Source organism: Sinocyclocheilus anshuiensis, unplaced genomic scaffold, assembly GCF_001515605.1.
Source record: "Sinocyclocheilus anshuiensis isolate Anshui unplaced genomic scaffold, SAMN03320099.WGS_v1.1 scaffold1623, whole genome shotgun sequence".
Lineage (NCBI taxonomy): Eukaryota > Metazoa > Chordata > Actinopteri > Cypriniformes > Cyprinidae > Sinocyclocheilus > Sinocyclocheilus anshuiensis.
The window spans coordinates 1,218,995-1,234,314 of NW_015553403.1; the positions used below are offsets into that span (position 1 = coordinate 1,218,995).

The 15,320-nt window shown below is 35.4% G+C and overlaps 1 protein-coding gene across 1 annotated transcript in view; it reads left to right on the forward strand.

Moving 5' to 3' along the window:
- LOC107668300 (dolichyl-diphosphooligosaccharide--protein glycosyltransferase subunit STT3B) overlaps positions 1–15,320 on the forward strand; it is a 69,116-nt gene that overhangs the window by 19,710 nt on the left and 34,086 nt on the right. Inside the window, exon 2 of the mRNA XM_016460123.1 lies at positions 15,108–15,216. Coding sequence (XP_016315609.1) covers positions 15,108–15,216 — 109 coding nt within the window. The remainder of the gene's footprint in view (positions 1–15,107; positions 15,217–15,320) is intronic.

The following is a 15,320-nucleotide window of genomic DNA, read 5'->3' on the forward strand; positions in this document are numbered from 1 at the left end:
GCGTTTCGTTCCTGAATGAATCAACCGTTTAAATGATTCGGTTCAATCGCAATGACTCACTTCTTAATAGTGACTTGCTGCCACCTGCTGGCGGTTTTAATTTGACATTTAAAGTATCTTTCGTTTTAAAATAATTGTAAATATCAGTATTCAATGGTTTGTTTAAAATAACAAAATATTATTTATGCATTTGTAACTGCAGGGTAAATGCATTCATGTCCTTATGTGGGAAATTCATCCCATGCAGCTCCTGTGTTTCCTCTGCATTGCAAAGATGAATTTTAATACTGATATCATTGGGTAACAGCCCAAATGTCTTTTATTCTAATTGACTGATTAAATGTAAGAATTTGACTCAAAAGATGATGCACACTTTTAGAAAAAAAAGGCTTTATATAGGTAAAAATGGCTTTATATAGGTAAAAATCAATTTAAACTTATTGGAACATAGTGCTGGGTGGTATACCGGTTCATACCGAATACCGGTGTTTATTTTTGTGATATGAATTTTTAAAATACCGCAATACCGATGTATGTCGAAGAATGAGCCTAATATCGTCTTGACTATTGACAAAGACATCTGCTATCATCTGACATCGATATCTCTGACTATCGTCGATACACGATACTATCGTCTATCGGCTCAACCCTAATGCGTGCGCTTTATTTGATGACTTGTGGATTGTTCAACTGCAACACCCGCTGACTGCAATTATAGAGCTTGAAATAGCCAGGACAATTTTTTTTATATAACTCCGACTGGATTCGTCTGAAAGAAAGTCATATACACCTAGGATGACTTGAGGGTGAGTCATTTGTGGGCTAATTTTCATTTTTGGGTGAACTAACCCTTTAATATTGGCCACCCTGCTCTGAGAAATCGGCATCAGCAATCAAAAAACAAATATTGTCCCACCACTACTAATTATTAATTTGAAAATTGCATTTTTTGTATAATGTTTTTGCTAAAGCTGGTGAAACTTTTGGCAGACCAAATAATTATTTGAACTACTTGGCCAGCAGAAACAAAATCTTTGAGTCCTGCATTATTTTTAAAACCGGTATATCGCCCACACCTAAATGGAAGTAAGGTTTTAGTTTGTTGTTTGCTCCTGTAGCTGGGCTGGTTGTGTCTGTAGCCTTCTCCCACTCAAGTTTCATTCATGCAGTGTCATCTCTGCTTGAGGTCAAAGTGGAGCAGTTAACACGGTCCAATCGACTGTGAAAACATGATTATGGGGGCAGGTCTTTTTTTTTATTCCTTCATATTGTAGGAGTCTCTTACCTTAGCTTCTCCTGATTATTGAAAACCGCATGTGGTCCATAAGGTTGCTTGCAATGTAATGTTCCACCGTGCCCATTGATACCTTATGATAGTTCACAGCTGTACAAACACATGGATTTATAATGTTAAAACAAGGGGTGCAAGGTGGTTGGTTATGAAATAAAATTATATAAGGTTTCCAATAATTTTGTTGTTTTTGGAGTTGGGAGAAAAAAGCAACTTGTACTATATTTCAAGTCTTCTGAAGGATTATTTGCAGTCTAGTTTTCATTTGCAAATTCATTTGTTTAAACAAAGTTCTTTTGAGTCTTTTCTTTACAAAGAATCGGTTCACAAATCTGAACGATTCATTCCTGAGTCGCACTGGTTTGGCTTTTGAGTTCAACTCTCATAACTTAAATTGCAGTCTTTTTTTTTTTTTTTTTAAACAGTGATATTATATCAGAAGAAAGTAGGCCATGCAAGTTTAGAACAACATGAAGATGAGTAAATGATGAAAGATTTTCATTTTTAAGTTAACTCTTCCTTTAATACCTGGTTTAAACAAGGCCCTGGTAAACTTTGTGGTTGTCAGTCATTATGAATTTAACTCTTTGTTGATTGACATGAGAATGTCCTTGTTTATCTGCACCAGATAATTATCGGCAAGGCTCTACACTTACTTTTCGTTTTAGGAGCACTTTAAAACAAAAATCACAATTTTAGGAGCACCTTCAATAATCCAACATTTTATCAAAAATTTGCCTTCCCATTACGAGGAGATATTTGACTCCTTAAAGTGATTTACAGTGGAATTTAGTTTTTACCTTTGGAATGGCATTTTTATAACTTTATTAAAAGATGTCATCTTTTGTCAAATTCTTTAAAAATTATATTTTATAAGCTTTTTAAAAATTGTAATTAAAACGACAGAATAAGAACAAGTAGAATAAGAAACATAAGTTACCAATTAAATGAAATCAGTATTAACAACAGTAATTTGTAGAGGTGGCACAGAAGAACACAAAAGTGGCTTGGTGTACTTTCAGACATTTAATGAGGCTCAGAGGTGGCATGAGTGCAATTAAATCCATAAATTCATGATGAGATTAATGTTTTAAATATAACATTTTGAATATAGAAATATTAAATGATTGAAATAACTGAAAAGATACTTTAAAAATTAAACTAAAACTGCCAGCAGGTGGCGGCAAGTCACTGATTTTATCACTGAATCATTCATTCAATTGATTAATTCGAATGGCTGATTCATTCAGGAATGAAGCAAGTGACTGTCTTTATGAATGGGTAATCACGAATCACTGACTCACTAGATTCATTTAAAAGTGCCCGTTCATTCATAAACGAAACACCGCTGTGTTCGAATGGAGATGCGCAGCGGCTCCGCTGTGTCTTTGTTTTAAACTATTTTCGACGACGAAATATAGCTAAATCAGACAATGGTGTTATAGTCAGACAATGTAAGTCACTTAATATTAACTCTTTGAAGCAAATGCGACTGAAATGGTCGCACTGTAGAGCCTGATCGGTGACAATTAAGCATAGATGTGGGATCATTAACAATTTTCAGAGGAGAGATACAGAGAAATCTAGTTTAGGAAAAACGTATCAGTCTCTGTTTCTGGTTAATGAAATCTAAGATTCAAAGTAGCAATGATTACCTAATTATTGCAGATGGAGGTTTTCTAATGTCATAACACAGTGATATGCTAAATATTAATCGCTATGGTTTTTAGGCCCACTTGGGTAAAGTTATTTGTTCTGTGTGTGATACACAATGCGTCGCAGGCGTCTTTGTATGCCGAAACAGAATGGGTTTAATTAGGATGTGCTCACTTAGCTGAGCTGCTTTGCATTCACAGCACAAGCTTTTCCCCTTACCAATTACGGGTCCTCAAAGTTATTCCAAGAGCGTTGCTTGATGTGCTTGTGTCAGGCGGGACGAACTCCTTGTCCTCATCCGGAAAACTTTCCATATCGTTCCTCAAGGTTAATCAGTTCTTTTATGTTGGATTAAATCTCCAGGAAATTAACACAAAGGAAGTGAGATATGAATTTGGCATTGCTGTTGGTTTTGGTTTTCCTCCTCCCATCAGCGATTAAAAAGATTAAAGGTTTTTCAGTATTAGGCTTGATCGATGCTTAAATCATTCAGAGTGATTGCTTTGACCAGACACGCTTGACGTGTGAATCGGGATTCTTAAATCTTGTCAGGCATTTCATGACTTTCTGAAGTCCAATTTCTCCTTTAAAAAGAACAGTCGCAGAATCATTTACAGCTGACTGATATGTTGATCCAGCCAGTTCAGTTATGAATCCTTTTTGTTTTTCTTTTATAGAGTTCAGGTAAGTAGTGATGTCCTTGAATTGCTAAATTTCTACATTCTCTAAGTCTGCATTCTCATCGGTTGTATGCTGAGCTTCAGACCATCTCATGTGCTCATGTACTTGCTGATGAATTTAATAACACTTTACAATAAGGTCCCTTAACTATAAGCAATACAATTATTACAGGATTTATTAATCTTTGTTAACTGTTTGTTAGTTTGTTAGCTTAGGTCCATTATATAATACTAGCAGGTGCAAATTTTGATTTAAATAATATATTAGTACATTTTTAAATTGACTTTAAGATTAATAAATGATTAAAGTATTTTTCATTGTTACTTCATGGTAACTAATGTAGTTAACAAATGGAACCTTAGTGTAAAGTGTTACCATGAATTCTTATTGGCTGCTTAATACATCAGTCATTATTACAAACATGGTCTCATTTTCACTAACATTTTAAAACACCAAGCTACACAATATCGCGTTCATAATCGAATGTGATTCATCTGCGATTATGAACGCAATATTGCGTAGCTTGTCAGCGAACTGAACTGAACAGAACCGGCTTTACTGACGAGATGCGCATGACAATCACATGCAATTTATCGTTCAGCCCTACCAGAAGTGGCACATTCCACGGACGAGAATACATGAAAAGCATTATTAAAGCGTTTTTTTTTTTAAGGCTGCACAAAATATTAAAACCCTTTAAAAATTATAATAAAGCATAGTGCTATTGTGAATTCACAACGGCTGTGATTCAATGAAATAAATATATGTGCTGCGGGTTAAATGTGCACTTTATATGTGTTAATTACGTTAATGACGAAAAATGTTCGTCAAAGAGTTTTTTTTTTCCCCTGACGAAAACGAGATGATGACGAGATGAGATAAGGTCATTAAACGATAACTGAGACTAAATGAACATGCAATATCGTTGACAAAAAAAGACTAAAATTATAGTCTTTACCAAAACCTTTTTATTTTTGTTGAAAAAAGTGGAGCCAAAACATTTCAGACTGCTGTACAAGACTCTATTATGCGAGTGTTCATGTTTGCGGTTGCCAGATATCAAGACCTCAAATCCCTCAAACAGAGCTTTCCTGTTAAACGGATACGTACTCTGCCAGGTCTGCCCGGCTTTTTTATGCAATCTGGCAACCATTCACACGCGCTCTCCCTGTGGAGGCGTCGTGATCTGAAAACACCAACACAGTACTGTACAAGCTGGAGTTCAGCGATCTCCATTTGAGGTATTTTGCTTAAATGAAAGTGTCATTCAGCCAGTCTGTGTTCTGTCATGGATCTCGACTGTATTGTTTGTGATAGTGGTTGTGGATTGTAACGTTACTTACGCATACTCTGTGCAGCAATAAGTCTTTTTGCCGTTGTTTTAAAAGAGAAAAATTAATGCAATTTGGAATTATTGGAATTACTATTAGGAATTTTTTTGTTACAATATTTGAGAGTAGGTTTTTGTTACACCATTTATCATAACGTAGACAGGGTGAGTGTATATCTGAAGTCTTTGTTGTTTATTTAGCCTCTAATTGATATCCTGTTATAAATCTGTACACTAACGTTAGATGAGGTAAAATAAACCATGCATACGAGTCGATATTCTATTGATTTGTGCTTATTGGTGATAGAGCAACTTCTGATGAAATGTAAAAATAAATTTCCCAAATGACAATCATTGCAATTAAAATAGAGCAAAATAATATATTTTTTTTCATAATTTTAACCATTATACAGTAAGATGAAAATATGACGAAATGTGTAAGTTTCCACTGACTAAAACTAGACTAAAATTTAGTCTGTTTTAGTCAACATTTAGTTGACTAAAACTTGACTAAAACTAAAACAGGACAAGCTGACTAAATATGATTAAAAACGGTTACATTTTTACACCGGACTAAGACTAAATTAAAAATAGCTGACAAAATTAACACTAATATGTGTGTAGGCTATGTGCACAGTAAATGCTGCTCCACACGAACAGCTGTCATTTACATGCGCGGACCGTCTCAAACGCCATCTTTTTTTTTCGAGTTGCTTATAACGTATGTCTGGGAACATTGTGCACCATTCTATCAGATTTGTAAGGTAAATCGTTTATAAACCTGCGCTAGCACAGGAGAATACATCCGTATCTTTCTAAATATGCTAACTGTTCATCGCGACTTCAAAATAAAAGTTTAAACTGCCACTCTGAGTTTGCATGTTTTGATGTCCACATGTTCTTGTTCAAGAAATGACAGTGGATATAGAATTTCTATCTTAAAGAAGTGGCCAAATATTAAAGATTAAGTGGACATTTGAACTAAATTAGTCTAAATTACTAAATTTGACATCTGTTTAGTCAATATTAAATAAGGATTAGATCGCGCTGTAAAGTGTAACAACAATCGTCATGCCGTTGGTGCCCTCTGCAGGCATTTGATATAATACATAATGTACAAGTTATGATTATAGGCCTATTGTTTTATTACATTATGTATTTTATGTATTTTATTTTTTTCAATAAAACCATATGACTACTTGCGTTATTGCCTCATTGCTATTATAAATGTCATTTTAAAGTCTATTGTTTGCTTAGGTCTGTTTTTATTACCACATACAAAAAAAAAGTATCCGATTACTCGATTAATTGTCAGAACAATCGAACGATTACTCAATTACCAAAGCAGCCCTAGTTGTTAGTGTTCCATTTTTCATTTATTTTGACAAAATAGAGAATTTTAATAATTTTTGGTGATCATCCTTAACATAAAAACAATTACCAGCTTATCGAATTGGCCATAATGTTAATGTATGTGCAAAATACACCTCTTTTGAAATGGAAGAGAATTTATAGTCCGTTTCTACCAATATTAAAGACATTTGGATTCTAGTCCTTGTCTTTCACAGGGCTGAGTATTCTGCAAAGCACCAGCACTCACTTTTACTCCCTGACATATTTAATGCACACAAAGGCAGCTTATCTCATTTTATAAACCATAACTCTTTTTCATATATTATTCAACCATCAGACCTCTTTCTGCTGAGTTGCTCTGCCTGAAGCTGTCTTGCTTAGACCCATTTTTAATAGAGCAGGTAAAAAGAGCAAACTTAGCTGAAGCCCCATCACTCCTCCATCAAACCTCCAACCTGGCTCGAACTTGCAGTCTTCACTTTTTTTACAGAAGGATCCATGGTTTACAGAGCACCTGTGTTGTTGAGGTTTGGTCTTTGCGACTGTCTTACATGGGCTGTATAAGGGTTGAAGTGCTGTACTGAAGTAGTGTACTTTCTCCACTGGGTGCTGACATGATTTTGTTGGCATTTTCTTGTTGATGGTATAGTCCTTATTTTGTGTTTTGAGCTGAAGTTTGTGTTCTTATCTCTGGCTTTCATGTACAAGTGCTGGTACGGGCCGTGACATAAGCTTGTGGTGCAATTGAACCAGAATCTGATGTTAATGAGTTCGAGATGTTTTTGTTTGGGCTGTGCTGATTGAGGTCAGATACGTTGGCCCTTCGGCCACCTTTAGAGCACATTAAGCACAAATGCCTCTTTTTAATTCTTTGAAGGGTAGAAGACTGCCTCATTAGATAACAGCAATTGGTTTTTTTAAGAGAAAAAAGGTTAGTGAAGGAATAAAGACTGTTTACCTCTGAGGCTACTTCTATTTTTGTCAACTAGAAAGTAGGGATGTGCAAAACTGTATTTTAAAAATCTACTTGTCTGTGGTTTGTTTGAACGTCTCGTTGACTAATAAGGGATCGGGGTTGACCAATTATCGGCGCCGATATTAAGCATTTTTATGATTATTGGTATCGTTCATTTTCAAAACCGATTCACCGATAAAATAACTTAATTTTGAAACGTGCTATTTGTCTCTGATGCAGCCTGTCAGACCTCACCACTCTGTGGCCTAAAGCAATCTCCGCCCACCGCCCATCTGATTTGTTGGGAGTCACGAGTCCGACCAATCAATGCGGAATTCACTCTCACTCAAAGCGCTTGCTAACTGGAGCTGCTTCAGTGATCACGGATCAGTTGTCTTTCAAAGGTAAGGCAGCAGCAGACGTTGCTTAAGTTGCAATAAATCACAATCCACTAATGTTACACTGAAGTTGCAAAACACCTCAATATTATCTATGATTTCTGCGATGCGGAAAACGCGGACGGAATCGTGGAATCCAGTCATATAAATGGAATTTACTGTATGATGCGGAATGTCACGGAATTTGTCAAAGTTTGGATGAATTAATCAAAAGTAGGTCAGTACACTTAAATAGTCGCACTATGGACTAGTATCTGTAAATATTAAGCTACAAAAATACTATTTAAATATGAATCTTGCATGTTCTGCGTGTCTCTGTGTATGTAAATGACACAGAGGCGCGGTTTTGTTTTCTACACATACAAAGTGTGTGACGCTCGTGGTGATTTCAGCTTCTGTCGCTTCTGTCGTCTCACTACATGAGGACATAAATACATGAACAACATCTCCAGAACTGCTCTGACTCTCTCTGAGAGTTTCATTTGAGTAAAACTATCGTCATATCATTTACATAGGCTACAGAAACTTAAAAGTTCCTCATGGCAACCCGTCAAAATATAAGTTCGGGTTATCTTAAAGAAATTATCAGAAATATATTACTGTGGTGCACTGCAGTATGATATACATAATACTACTACAACAATTATTACAACGTTTGTTTAAAATAATAATCACACAATACGCTATTTCTTCCATGTTTTAATTTTAATAGTACCCTTTATTTGCCAAAAATTAGAGTTTAACTCTCATTTGATTAAAAGATCAATTAAATTGATTTATGCCTTCATTTGCACTGTACTGTAAAACTTTTTTAGTTTTAGATTAGATTTCTAGTATCACATAGGCCAAGATTAGGATGACAAAAATTGAGACATTTCAATAGGCTACTGAACTACGTGTGCCTGTAAAAGGCTATTAGTGTTATAGTTTCATGAAAATAGTTGCAGTCGTCTTAACTACTACAATATAGCTATGAAGACAATTAAATTATTTACACTTATTATATACATTTTTTAAGTCAATCCATTGATGTGCATTAGATGATGAATAGAATAGTCACCTCTACTATTGTAGGTTATGTTTTAGCCATCAGAAAATAGAGGAATTATGAGAGGTTATGCTATTACACAAATTTCTAACATCTAAATTATTGAAGCCAAATACTAACATTTCCCCAAGCTGTTTAGCTGTAGTACAGTATACATAGGCTTAATCATGAAGCATACAGTGGCCCCACTTTTAACTCACCCCTATTACCCTTATTTTAGATGGATGCACGGAGGAAGACAAGAGTAAGAAGTGCAGTGTTGGGAGTACTACACTCGACCAACACCAGGGAAGGCAGTTTTTGTCAGAGCCCTTGTTATTCTTAATTTTGACATTAATTTTCATTTTTACACCAGACATATATATCGGTTAAAAATATTGGTTATCGGTCTACTTGATCTGTAATAATCGGTATCGGCATCGGCCCTGAAAAACACATATCGGTCTACCCCTAATAAGGGAGCCCTGTGTAATAGGCTAGTTTCAGGTTCACCTGAACAAACGTGTTGCTTGCTTTCAAACTACACTAGAAGGTAAACAACAAAGTGTAGAAAAACAAGCAGTTTTGCACAAACTGGGAGGAGTGGATGCTAAAGGATTTCTACACTTGTCTTAATTTTTTTTGCATTTATATTACCTCATATTGTGTTACTAAATCAGTATTAATTTGAACTAAATATTTATTGAAATAAAATGTGTTCCAGTGAGTGTGAATTTATTATTTGAATTGTGGCTTGCATTGAAAACCAATGGCCGGGTTATGGATAGGAGCGTTTTCTTAATAGTTTAATTGCTAGTTGGCGTTCCACCACTAATAATATTGTAGTTTTTGACTACCAGGTCACTATCATGATCCATCTCCACAAAGATGACATGAAATACAAAATAAATCAATTTTGTAAATGCATGCTATTGGTCTTATTATGGGAGCAATTTCTTTGGACATCATATATTCAATCTCGCATTCAAATCTGCCTCCATCCAATCAACAACCAATGATTTATTCTGAATGTAACAATACAGCAGAAAAAAAATCAGTTTCTACATTCAATACAATTTTAAATATTCTTTCAGTGCAACTTCCAGGTCTTGTGAATTAAAATAATAATAATAAACTTCTTGGCTTTCCTTTTTTACATAATTTATAATATACTATTTTTATTATTAGTTTTTTTTAATTAAGTTTTGGTGACATAAATTGTCTTGGATGTAACATTGGAGCTGTGCTTTTAGCCTGCTATTGTACTGGTTTATTTGGTGTAAAATAAATTAAGGAGTTATGATTAGAATTGCTTAAAGGGGTCATATGATGCTTTTTTAAAGATCATTATTTTGTGTAACAGAATATGTTGACATGCTTTAATGTTCAAAAAACACATTATTTTTCAAATACTGTACATTATTGTAGGTCTGGTTTTGAGACTTTACTCTTTGCAACTTCAGGGATCTTATCTATTCATGAACAGCTCGTAACACTCCAAAGAGAAAGGAAAACTTGAAATCGCATCATATGACCCCTTTAACAGTTTTTCCTCCGAGTTTGTCATCTTCCATATTTGCAACTTTTTCCGTTTTCATCAACCTCAGACTCCAATCTGCTCCAGACTCCAAACTCCTTGTATGCTTCATGCCTGCATCCTGATTAAATTGATGAAGGTGATGCAGGCGTAATGTCAGCCATCAAATTAATATGACAAGCTACCCAGCCTGACGACTCAGGGTAAATTATTACAATCATTTTTCCAATCATTTTCTCAGTCTCTGAGAAATGTGTTGCTGATATCCTCCCTGAGATCTCGAAGTCTGAAATGTCTGACTTTTGCCCTCTGATATACACATTGTGTGATGGAGAGAAGTAATCGGACTTACAAGAAACCAATCCTTGAGTCCAGGCAGCCCTCAGTCTCATTATGATACTCTGTTGCTGTGAGACATTCCAGATTTAATACGTTTTATTCTCTTCCTTTTTGTCCGTAATGCCTTATACCAGGTCTTAATGGGCACTTACATGGAGAGCGATTTGCAGCAACGATGTGACTGGAAGTCATTTGTTTTCAATAATAGTTGGAGATTTGAAGTTCACTGTTGGAGACAGTGAAACTCACTCAATTTGTTGCCTTCTTTGGATACTTCAATGAAGTAAAAATGCCTTGTCAACCTCCCACGGTATCAGCATCAGTGTGAGTGCTCCTTTATGCTACAAGGTTGAGCTCTTTCAGGTTGTACAGGCAATTATTAGATTCCTCGGTTCATTTCTTAACTATAGGTATTCCATTTTCAGTTGTATTTACCCAGCAACAAGATATTAACCTGACCCTGCCTTTACTGCAACATTTAATGAACTGATACCTTTTAATTTCTGGGAAAAAAAAAACTGTTCTACTTTTTCCAAGTGCCTTAGCACTTCTTCTCAACTCTGGATTTTAGCCACTCTGTGTACAAGACACTTCACGATTTAAACAACCTTTATGTTGAGAATTTCCAGCCTCTCTGCAGTGGCTGTTATTAAATGTTAGGTTGCTCCACGCCATTGAATGGGACCTTTTCAAAGCTCTGCGTGTATGTCCACGCAGTGTGAAATTGAGTTTTATGAAGTGCGGAGTTCAGAGTCAGTGGGAACGTCGAGCGGAACACGTGTCACGGAGGTTAAACTGCAGAATAAAGAAATCCAGTTCACTGCTCTCAAAGACATCTCTATGTATCCAGCTCATAATACGGTCACAAAATAGTCTTGCACATTGTCTGCTGAGATTACCTCACCTTAAAATGACATGGCTCAGTGTCACCCTGGGTCGTTTCCGGGTGAGAAATTGAGTTTTATGAAGTGCGGAGTTCAGAGTCAGTGGGAACGTCGAGCGGAACACGTGTCACGGAGGTTAAACTGCAGAATAAAGAAATCCAGTTCACTGCTCTCAAAGACATCTCTATGTATCCAGCTCATAATACGGTCACAAAATCTGATAGTCTTGCACATTTTCTGCTGAGATTACCTCACCTTAAAATGACATGGCTCAGTGTCACCCTGGGTCGTTTCCGGGTGACTTCCCTGTGATTATTCCCTGTGATTATTCTGGTGATGATTGTTAGAGGACAGTTTGCAGTCACGGAAACATTAGGGTGTTTCTTGAACTTTTGTCTTTTATAACTTTTGCTGCATTTCAATAGCTTTGGTTTTATCCTTGTTGTATTATTGCATGTACTAATTTATGAGCATCTAAACGTTTATAAATTTAAATAAAAAAAATTAAATTATGGCTGTCCCACAGTCATTTTCTTAATTTTATACTGTACTTGTTTGCCAACCTTGTGCCATTGAAGAGCATGCTTGAAATGATTTATGAGTCTTGGGTAAAAGTTTGGGGTTAGTATTATTATTATTTTCATTTAAATTTTTTGGAAGAAATGAATACTGTTATTCAGTAAGGATCCATTAAATTGATTCAAATTGACAGTAAAGATATCTATAATGTTACAAAATATTTCTATTTAAAATAAATGCCATTTGTTTTGATTTTTCAATTCATCAAAGAATCCTGAAAAATGTACCACATTTTCCACAACACTGATAATAAAATAAATGTTTTTTAAGTACTAAATCAGCATATTATTTCAGCAGTAATTGCTGCTGAAAATTCAGCTTTGCATCACATGAATATTTTATTTATTTATTTTTTATTTGCTTTTGGTTAAATAAATGCAGCCTTGGTTAGTATAAGATACTTCTTTCAAAGACATTTAAAAAATCTTATCAACCATGAACTTTTGAATGGTAGTAAATGCATGACAAAAATTCAATCAAGGTAAATAACACTTAAACAGGATATTTTGTGCATCACATACAGTCAAACTGTAATTTTAACAAATGATACAAAAAGTGACTTTTTTGTGTGTGTAGGATTCATAAAATGCTAGCAATGAAATTAGCCTCAGACACAAAGTGTTTTTTATTATTTTTATTATTTGCATCTGCAATGCATTTGTTAACTTTTATTGGATAAATTGAATTTTAACATTTAAACGTGTGTTTAAGAGTTTATTTTCTAAAGGGCCAAAATGCCTGTAGTTGATTAAACATCCATCATGGAATAAAGATTCGACTCTTAGCAGCATATAACCAAAGTCTCTTTACTGCAAGTCTGTTTACTCGATGGGCATCTTCATAACAGCATCCCCGGGAAGCTATTTGTGTAGGTAATAGGCATTTGAGTACATTTTCTGTCTGCTTGAATGGGAACAAAAATTGCCAGAAGATTGCATTTCAATAATATATCTCAAATCAGCAATAAAATCTGACAACAAGGGTATAATACGCTTTTGCTGGTGTGTTCATGTTTTTTCCTTGCAGGAAGGACATTGCAGTGCTCAGTGAATGCCAAGGACCCAGTTCAGATATCAGATCGTAATGGAGAGTTTGACTATGCCACTAAAGGTTCCTGAATCTTTAGCCTCTCTAGAGAGGGAAGAAAGGTCAGCGAGGCGGGAATGGAAGCTAGCAGGTTGTGGTGTCAGTTAGCTGCCAGGGTCACTGATGGACTGTTTGTGTGCTTTAATAGGGTCTTTAAATACACATGATTCACAGTTCTGCCGTTCCTCCTACTCAAGCGTCGGGTTGCCAGATTCTCTTGCGAACACTGAGCGTTTCTTGCCAGTGAGATGGCTGTATTACAAAATAGTGAGGGCATTAATCTGATTGCAGGCCGTGTGCTGACACTTGCCATGAATGCAGAATCTGATTAAATAAATCCAGAAATAATGCTTTTCTGTCCCAGTGGACACAATCTACTTGCATTAACAATAGCAGCAATCAGGAATCTACTGGAGCTGTAAACTTTCAATAAGAGAGGAGTATTTGATGGACCCTAGCCAGGCCTGATGCTATATTTTACGTGAATGAGATTGAGGCTGTGAGGGTTAGCTACTGTTCGTTCTAATAGGTTGTGCTGTCTTGAGGTCCTATATAACATCTCTATATCACGCCAGTTTTCTCAGAATCATTGTTTGAAGGAACTGTGTATTTTCAGTGTTTCGGCTGAGCAGTTGACTAGCCTTTGATTGTCTCTTCCTCGTAGCTTAATTTTCATTTGCGCAAATTAAGTATCCCTGATTAAGGTCCATTGAATGCTCCTGCTCTCTCATTGAACGTCTATGGCTATTTATTTTATTATGCAGTAGATAGAAATTATATTTACTCATCCAACTGTTTTTTAATATATTATTTGTCATAGTTGTTAAAATATCACCTGATTATTCTGTGAATTATTCTGTTTTCCTTTTAACAGGACTCTTCATGCATATATTATCGTGCTTATGTATTTTTAGTGAACTAGGCTTTGCTTAGTCCTGAGCTTTTTCTATGCTAAAAATTAGAGCCCGACCGATATGGGTTTTTTGGGCCCGATACCGATATTAGGGAGTAAACAACGATATATCGGTCGGGCTCTACTAAAAATAGAATGTTTAGTTTAAAACTTTATGGGGAGTTTTAAAAAGCTACTTGTCTTCTATTCTGGTGTTAGTGAAGAAAAGTTTCAGAATGACTACTCTGAAGTTTGGAGAGATAGCAGGACACGGTTTGCTGAACTTGGGCTGATAAAGGCATTAGAGAGGATTACACCGTTAATTGCAGCCTTGTTCATAGTGCTTTTGTTTGAGGTTTTTGTTAATCAAGTGTGCATCAAATTAATGGTTCCACGTTGATAAAGACTATCAGGAAATGCATTCATTTGAGTGTTTATAGTGTTCACAAAAAAACTGGAAATAAAACACCTAATAAATAAGTAGTGTTTTTTTTTTTTTTATAAAGAAATTAATAATAATAATATATGCGTGTATAATACTAGTACTAGTACTACCTTTGTATTTTGTATTTATTTTTTAAGTAATTTGTTATTTTTGGTTAAGTCTATAATATTCAACTCTGTATCATTGAGTTTTTTTTTTTATTTATTCATCTTGTGGCAGAAAAACTGGCCTAAAGGACAAACCAGCAGAAATCCTTGTTCAAGTATGCATGACTGATTGAACAGGTGTTTTCCTGTTTGTGTGCACTGAACACAGGGAGTCAACTATTCTTGTCCTTGAAAATACATGTCCTTCAAGATTCAATAGCTGAAACGTCTTTTTCCATCTCATTAAATAGTCCATATTTTAGCTGGTTGTGTTAATGGTTTAAGTGCTTCCACAACTAGAACACTAGGATGTTCTAGTTGTAGTTTTCAGCATTGGTGGTGATTGGCAGCTGAGTATTTATACAGAAAGAACTGTCATTTAGGAAGTGTTTTAACACACACACCTCTTCTCGCCGTCAAACACATTGTGACATGCCGGTGTTGATAAAATGCTCTTTTTAAAAAAAATTTCATTATAATGTTCTCATCTGTTTTTCTTTGTTTACAGGTTCAACTACAGATCGACTCATCATCTCACAACTAATGGCTTTTATGAGTTTCTCAACTGGTTTGACGAGAGAGCCTGGTACCCACTGGGCAGAATAGTGGGAGGGACAGTAAGTCTGTTTTTTTTTTGTTTTTTTTCCTTTACCTTTTTTTTTCCTGTTTCTCGTTTTGCTTGAGCCATATATTTTTAACAGTATTTGTTGATCTTTTTTTT